This window comes from Teleopsis dalmanni, chromosome 1 (assembly GCF_002237135.1).
Source record: "Teleopsis dalmanni isolate 2A chromosome 1, ASM223713v2, whole genome shotgun sequence".
NCBI lineage: Eukaryota > Metazoa > Arthropoda > Insecta > Diptera > Diopsidae > Teleopsis > Teleopsis dalmanni.
The window spans coordinates 112,858,040-112,866,566 of NC_051846.1; the positions used below are offsets into that span (position 1 = coordinate 112,858,040).

At 29.6% G+C, this 8,527-nt stretch overlaps 2 protein-coding genes across 2 annotated transcripts; both read right to left on the bottom strand.

The window, feature by feature from the left end:
- Positions 1–2,167: 2,167 nt before the first annotated feature.
- LOC119676958 (probable cytochrome P450 4d14) lies at positions 2,168–4,036 on the bottom strand. The gene is made up of 5 exons (XM_038088227.1): positions 3,866–4,036; positions 3,358–3,814; positions 3,101–3,297; positions 2,626–2,994; positions 2,168–2,565 (listed from the first exon to the last, which is right to left on the bottom strand). The coding sequence occupies exons 1-5, from the start codon at positions 4,026–4,028 to the stop codon at positions 2,234–2,236; spliced, it is 1,518 nt and encodes a 505-aa protein (XP_037944155.1). The 5' UTR covers positions 4,029–4,036; the 3' UTR covers positions 2,168–2,233.
- A 655-nt stretch (positions 4,037–4,691) lies between these two features.
- On the bottom strand, positions 4,692–6,675 carry LOC119676942 (probable cytochrome P450 4d14). The gene is made up of 5 exons (XM_038088212.1): positions 6,505–6,675; positions 5,989–6,445; positions 5,730–5,926; positions 5,251–5,619; positions 4,692–5,171 (listed from the first exon to the last, which is right to left on the bottom strand). The coding sequence occupies exons 1-5, from the start codon at positions 6,665–6,667 to the stop codon at positions 4,840–4,842; spliced, it is 1,518 nt and encodes a 505-aa protein (XP_037944140.1). The 5' UTR covers positions 6,668–6,675; the 3' UTR covers positions 4,692–4,839.
- Positions 6,676–8,527: the final 1,852 nt, after the last annotated feature.

Sequence of the window (8,527 nt, forward strand, 5' to 3'; positions counted from 1 at the left end):
TTAATACTTATTAAGGCATAAATATTTAAAACCATTATTAATTTTTTTGTGAAAGGAAGTTTTAATTCACTATTCATTTCAATTTTCAATTTAATATTAATTATTTATTTTGCTCTTTGCGAAAACATAAAATTTGACAGATTGCAACAGTAATGTCAATATTTTACTTAGCGACTATAGTAAGCAACTTGTTGTTTTTTTGCCATACTTCGAAAATGCCGAACGCATCTTATGTTAAAAAATTGCACCAATTTTTTCATTAGACTCCAATTAAAAAGTGATAAAAATGTTGATAAAATACTTCTCTTTCTTGGCGTTTTGATCTACCCTGGTAATGTTTTGAAATTTAAATTCGAAAATGCTTAGTTCAACTAATTTTCTAAAATTATATCTGAGAAAAATTCTTTCTCAATATTCTTGAATTATTTTTTTCTATTAAACAAAATGAAAATATTCTTTTTTATAAATATTAAGTATATATATTAAGTCGTAAATGTATTGTACACATATAATCACAAAAAAATTAAGCATATGATTTTATAATTTTGGTTAGAGATAAGACTGTTATGCTTCTGGCTTAAAAATCTAATCGAATATTGATATTTTCCAAAAATACATTAATTTTTATAAACTGCAGTCATTATCGTTATACGTTTGTTATCTAGTTATCTAAAATTTGCTACTATTTAATTAAATATTGTTTCGTTTTATATACAATGTATGTAATCTATTTACTACGAAAAGTTATTTTTATTGAACAAAATTCCTAAATTAAACATTTTGCATTTGTGGATAACTATAAAGTAGAACCCCACATAGCGGGAGTCGCACTTTTCCTGACTCTTCAAGAAAAATTATTTTATCACACCCTTTATAAATCTAAAAAAATAAGTGTAAAGCAAATATTTACAAATATTTTGATATTCTTTTATGAAAAAGCAAATGAGAAATAAAAGTATTGTAAAAATAGGATATTATAGGAATATTTTTTTTTTAACACAAACTTTTTTAAAACATAAATAAAAATTTAATAAATTTTTAATCCCTAACTACGACTTTACCAATTTACAAACTCACGTCTAATAAATTAATGTAAATCGTTACACCTATTTCGGAGGCCTTACTCTACTACATCGGACACATCTTTTCCCTTATTCTTCCCAGTGCATAGTGTTGTATTTCAATTAAGTAGAAGTAAGCAGCTAGGCTGTATTAGACTACGATTATTATATTTTATTTTGGAATCTACTCGGCAAATCAGAAGTTGCGAAACGTATTAGTATACGAATGTTATAGGAATCCCTCATTAGTTCTGCGACAGGATAGTTAGAATGAACTACCAGTCGGGAGTGATAGTTGCTGCTTATTTGCTGTATTGACTCATACACTGCAGAGATGCCCAGATCATGATGTAGGACGTCATTCGGAACATACGGCGCAGATGGCGCAGATACGTAATATTTTTGATTGAAACCTCTGAAGCATATCTAAATTTGACTTCAGTGCTATAACCCGGTATGTCCAGATTGGCTTTAGGACGACCTTGTATAAAAGTATTTTATTTTGTAGCGATAACTTGGATTTGGGATTAACTAACCAGTAAAAAGAGCGTACCTTTAGTCCTAATTGCTTCCGTTTCGTAAAGATGTGGTGACGGCAATTTAGACGACGATCAAAATGTACACCTAGATATTTGGCGTTTTCAGCTTGCGGCAATTCACGGAAAGATATGTACTGTTAATTACTTGTAAACAAAAATTTGATGTTATTTAACGTTCTGCTGCGTTTTTATAAACTTCTGAATGCTAGAAAAACATTACACAATATAATGTTAAGCAATAAAATACTTAAACGCAACGTTTAAGAATTTTTTTTTTTTTATTTTGTATTGTTCAAAAGTATTATTCGTTTTTACTTTTATTATGAGACCAATATTTTTAAATGTATGAAAGTAACTTCTTTAATTTTTGCATATTGCATTAATTTGCATAAATAAAGCTTAAGGAACTCGCAAACTAACTGATTTAATACAGCACTATTACTTCCTTAATAGCAGCTAATAACACAATTGTTAGCACTAATACAAAACAAAAAAATTTTAAATGCATTTATTTATAAATATAAACAAAACATTTTGAATCTAATCACTGAACTTTAAACCTTTTAAAATGTTATAAAAATTGAAGAAAACACTATTTACATATACAGTTACACATTTGAATTCACTCCTAAACTACGAATACACCCTAGGTCGAAGTCCTATATTGATACCACTCGCAGAACGAAGAATCAGATTTTGCATTGGTCTCACTTCTTCGCCTAAGGGTAAAAGTTCAAAATAGCGCAATAATTTACTAATAGTGCTCTTCATTTCCAATAAAGCGAACTTCTGACCAATACAATTACGTGGACCAGCACTGAAAGGAACATTTGCAAACGGATCAATTTTTTCATTCAGAAAACGTTCTGGTATAAATTGATCTGGATTTGAGAAACAATCGGGATCTCTCAAAGCTGCATAAAGTAACATAGTTATATTTGTGTTTGCAGGAATCCATTTACCATCTATAAAATGTAATTGAATCATACATTTTCACTTCGTAAAATAATTTAATTTAAACTTACCTATTACAACATCACTATCAGTCATGCGTCCTATAACTGGTACTGGTGGATATAAACGTAAACCCTCCTTAATAACAATATCTAAATACTTAAGTTCTTGTAGATCTTTCATTGTGATCGCTTTGTTCTTATCATCACCAATAACTTCTTGTATTTCATCAAAAAGTTTCTGCTGAATTTCTGGATGTCTAGCTATAAGGTAACATGTATGTGATATGCCACTTGTAGTGGTATCATGTCCTTCAAACATAAATGTATCTACTTCTTCACGTATATCTGAATTTGATAGAGGTTTGCCATCCACTGTTGATTGTAGTAGAACGTCCAGAAAAGCCATTCGCTTTTTAACTCCCACATCATCTGACATTTCTAAGCATTTTTGATTTTTATAAATAAATATTTAATGATTTCTAAAGAAACTAGTATTCAAAAAATATTTAAAATATATACCTACTATTAATATATTAAAACTTACTTATTGGTATATTACTTCCATCTGTAATTGATTTTTCCAATGCAACTCTGCGATCCTTGATAACCGTATCCGTAAAATCATGCATGAGTGCTATCTGTTTTTTTAATCTGTATGCTATATGTGGTGCAGTAATCATGAAAGATATATCATAGCGTTGATTGCCTTTAATAACACGTGTAGCAACAATTTGGGACACTCTATAAAAATTATTTGCTGAATATAGTTAGTAAAAGTGAATATACAATATAATTCTTTACTCTGTGACCGCTTTGGCATAAGGAAAATCTGGGTTTATCTGCGCATTGATCTTTACGCCCATTGCAGTTTCGGCAATTATATCTAGAGCAGTGAGACATACTACTGGAAATATATCTATGACTGTTTTACCGTCAGCCTTTTCGTATAAAGTTTTTACCAAAATTGCACTGTTTTGATCGAAAATCTCAACGAATTGTTCTAATATCTTAAAATGAAAAGTCGGCGTAAAAATCTTTCTTCTCGCATGCCACTTAGATCCTGTACTTAGAAGTAAACCATCCCCAAGCCAAGGCAGTAATAAGCTGTATGAATTGTTTTTTGATATAACATGTTGACTGCTAAATATGCTTTCGAAGAATTTAGGATCTTGCACAAAGACACGTTCCTGATTAAAGAACCATAATCTCCACATTTTACCATATTTTCTTCGCATCAATTTATTAAATTCAAATAAAGCTAAAAAAATGTTTATTGTGGTTTTGTGTAAAATTAACTATTTCTTCTTACTTTCAGTATTCAAGTTAATTAATTTTAGAACATTGCCAAAAAGCGGTAGTCCATTTGGCCCTGTTATTCCAGCATTTTTGAAAAGTTTATTTCTGTGTCGTTTATATAGAAAATCCCATATTGACAAAAACGTTAGAAAGCCTAAGAATAACTCCAAAAACATCTTTTTGGTTGTAAGGTTTATTTAATAATATTCGTTAAAACTACGAAAGAAAATATTTGTATTAATGTTGTTGGTCTTCTAGTTTGCTTTGCGATAATTTTTGCTTATCTGAGATTTTGGTAAGTAGTAGCTGTTATAATATATATAACGTCAGAAGATATTAAGGGTAACCATTTTCGGTTTCCAAACTTTGACCACATGAAAAAATACACTTCTTCATTATGAAACAACGAAATTCATCTAATTTTTTTAAAACTTTCACGATTATTGAGTTCATTTCCTAATTATAATAATTGATTCTAAGAACGCGCGTAGTCTCTTTATATATCGGATATTAAAATTTCTTAGAGGTTACATATGTTTTATCTCATCTTTTGAAAAATCTACACCTTTCCACTATCGTTTTTGCATAAATTTACTTTTACTTAAATATATGTGCCCTAATTACGCCACTAAAATGCGATATAAAGAATCGCAACCTTAAATCAAAAGACATACAACAAACAAACTAATCTAATGAACTAAAATTATTTTCTAAATAGTAGTTAATAATACAACGGTTGACATTAAAATGCTTTTATTAAAATATATACACAAAAATATTTTGAACTTTAAATTACTTGAAACATTGAACTTTAAACTTTTTGGTTTGCAGGTAAATAATATTTAGGTGGCCTTTAAACATTCTCAATCATAATAAATTTATAGATTACATAAAACTAAAGTCCAATTCCTATAGACTTGTGAATAACATTTAAAAAATTAAATATAACTATTTACACACAATTATAAATCCCAATACATTCTTAAACTATGAATATACCCTAGGTCGAAGTCCCACATTAATACCACTCGCAGAACGAAGAATCAAATTTTGCATTGGTCTTACTTCTGCACCCAATGGTAAAAGTTCAAAATGGCGCAATAGTTTACTAATAGTGCTCTTCATTTCCAATAAAGCGAACTTCTGACCAATACAATTACGTGGACCAGCGCTGAAAGGAACATTTGCAAACGGATCAATTTTTTCATTCAGAAAACGTTCTGGTATAAATTTATCTGGATTTGAGAAATAATCCGGATCTCTCAAAGCTGCATAAAGTAACAAAATTATATTTGTGTTTGCAGGTATCAATTTGCCATCTAAAATAAGTTATTAAAATTTTTTATTTGTTTTTTAAAAATTATTTACAATTTATAAAATAATTTAATTTGAACTTACCTATTACTACGTCACTATCAGTAATGCGCCCAATTATTGGTACTGGTGGATAAAAACGTAGGCTTTCTTTGATGACGATGTCTAAATACTTAAGTTCCTGTAGATCTTTCATTGTGATAGGTTTGTTCTTATCATCACCAATAACTTCTCGTATTTCATCAAAAAGTTTCTGTTGAATTTCTGGATGTCTGGCTATAAGGTAACATGTATAAGATATGCCACTTGTAGTAGTATCATGTCCCTCGAACATAAATGTATCTACTTCCTCACGTATATCAGCATTTGTTAGAGGTTTGCCATCCACTGTTGATTGTAGTAGAACGTCTAGAAAAGCCATTCGCTTTTTAACTCCCATGTCGTCTGATACATCTAAACGTTGATATAAACAAAGATATATATTAATTAACTTCTTAAGATTGAAGTAATTCAATGCACCTGATGCATCACTTATATTACATTGATAGAACTTCCAAACTTACCTAATGGTGTATTGCTTCCTTCTGCAATTGATTTTTCCAATGCAACTCTGCGATCCTTGATTACCGTATCCGTAAAGTTATGCATGAGTGCTATATGCTTATTTAATCTGTATGCTATATGTGGTGCAGTAATCATGAAAGGTATATCAAAGCGTTGATTGCCTTTTATGAAGCGTGTAGCAACAATATTAGCAACTCTAAAAAAATTGTGGTAACTAAGTATAGTAAGTTAAAATGCATGTGCAATATATTTCCTTACTCTGTGACAGCCTTGGCATAAGGGAAATCTGGGTTCATCTGTGCATTGATCCTTACACCCATCGCGGTTTCGGCTATTATATCTAGAGCAGTGAGGCATGCTACTGGAAACATGTTTATTACAGTTTTACCATCAGCCTTTTCGTATAAAGTTTTTACCATAACTGCACTTTGTTGATCGAAAATTTCAACGAATTGTTCCAATATCTTAAAATGAAAAGTCGGCGTAAAAATCTTTCTTCTCGCATGCCATTTAGCTCCTGTGCTCAATAGTAAACCATTACCAAGCCACGGAGCTACTAGATTATATAATTTATTTTTGGAAATAACTTGTTGACTGCTCAATATGCTTTCAAAAAATCTAGGATCTTGCACAAAGAGACCCTCCTGATGAAAGAACCACATTCTCCATATCTTGCCATATTCATTTCGCATTCCTTTAATGAATTCAAATATTGCTAAAACGAAAAAAATTTTTAAGTTTCTGTTATGAGTAAAATATAATTGTTTTGCTTACTCTCAGTATTCTCATTAATTGTGCTTAAAACATTGCCAAAAAGCGGTAGGCCTTTTGGCCCTGTTATTCCCGCATTTTCAAAAAACTTATTTTTTCTTCGTTTATGGATGAAGTCCCATATTAATAAAAATGTTAGAAAACCTAAAAATAATTCCAAAAACATGTTTTTAGTTTAAAGACCTGTTAAATAATATTTGTTGAAATAATAAAACAAATTATTTGTATTTATGCTGTTAATCTTTTAGTTTGTTTCGCGATAAAATGTGCTTATCTTAATGGTCTGATGTTAAGCTTGTAGTAGCGTGCAAACTGATAAAAATGAAATTTTTTTATATCAGTTCCTCTTATATTTGCGACTATATCAACAATGGATGTTTAGCGTACCTATGTACTGTTTTTAAACTTTGATCGTTTAAAAAATTTACCTTTCTTCATAAAGAAAATATATAATCCAGGAAATTTTTTCACAACTCATTATGATTTTAAAAATTTAATAGATAAATATGAGCAATATATTAATTACTGTTGCGTGGTTTTTAGTACAATTCTCTAATCTTGCTATCATGTTATTATTATTTTTTTCAGAGAACTTGTATTACGACCTTAAAACCTTATTATACCTTTCCTTGAGTTCAAAATGTTTCTCTATTTCCTATTTTACCAATCAATTACTGAATCAGCTATATTTTGCAAATCTTATTCGTCACCCGATATTAAATGATCACACAAATGATTATTTTGTTTGTATATCACTACAGTATGTGAGCATACTCCCAGTATGTCTTCACAATCTCTTCCTATCCTCTGCAAAATCGTCAAACTCTATTAAAATAAATTTACAGCTTCGTACATAAAGTTCCTTCTAAAATATTCTGTTATAATTGATTAGTTTCTACGTATATTTAATTTCTTCCAATCCTGTAACGAGTTAGGTTAAAGGTGCATATAAGCAACATTGATAGTAAGAGTTCAAATTCATTGTATCACTTTAATATTATTTTCTATATTTTTCGAAAATGAATGAGAAGAAACTCCATAAATGATTCCTTGTCTACAAGCATCAAAACAACTCGTCTTTTAAAATCAATATGTGTTAGCTTAATGCGTGGTATTCAGCTTATCAAGACATAAATATCATATTTGCAGAAAAATACCTTGATCGCTGCTTGTCTTTCTGCTACCAAGACTATTTTCTGGTTCTGATATTTATATTTATAGTCAAGTATGTGAATAATTTAAATCCGAACTTAATACTCTGCCCCGACTCCTTTTAGTGAGAGACCTAGCCGTGTAATAAATTACGATATTTTAGTTTATCTTATTTGTTCTAAATATATCGTTCAAATTATTTTTTCCAATCAACTATTACAAAACTAAAGTTTATATGCATCGTATCTCACCATATTATAATATCAAAAAGTTGCTTTGAAAGAATCTTCTTACGTTTTAAACAACCACCTTCGCCAATGTTATCTCTAATTTTCATTAGAATGGTTCTCATTGTTTGAATAGGAATATGAGAGGATATAAGCTCTTAGATAACCCTAGTAATTATATGTTATATGTTACATGAGGTTTATATTTTAAATTTTATATATATATACTAGGGAACTTTGCCTACTACAACCTATATTACATTTATACGTACACTTTTATATTTAAAACTTTATATAAACTTTATATGAATTCTATCAATTAGCCATTATTTTTGAAACTTGTAATATGTGGATAGCCAAGGATAAATGGAACGGAACGGAACGAAACGTATATGGCGCTGCTGTAGTGTGCCCAAAGAAATATGTTATAATCAAAAGAGGTTCCATAGGACAATGAAATAAAAAAATACTGTTCAAATCAGTACATTTTAGATTATTTCATATAATGACATTCTTTGTTTCGCTCTAGGAAATTTATTACTTTGCAGCTATTTATTTGGCTCTTCAGGTTTTGTGCTTGAGAGATTTGTTCATTATCATAGTTCCTTGTACCGCACATTAGTTATTAAAAAATATGCTATTCTTTG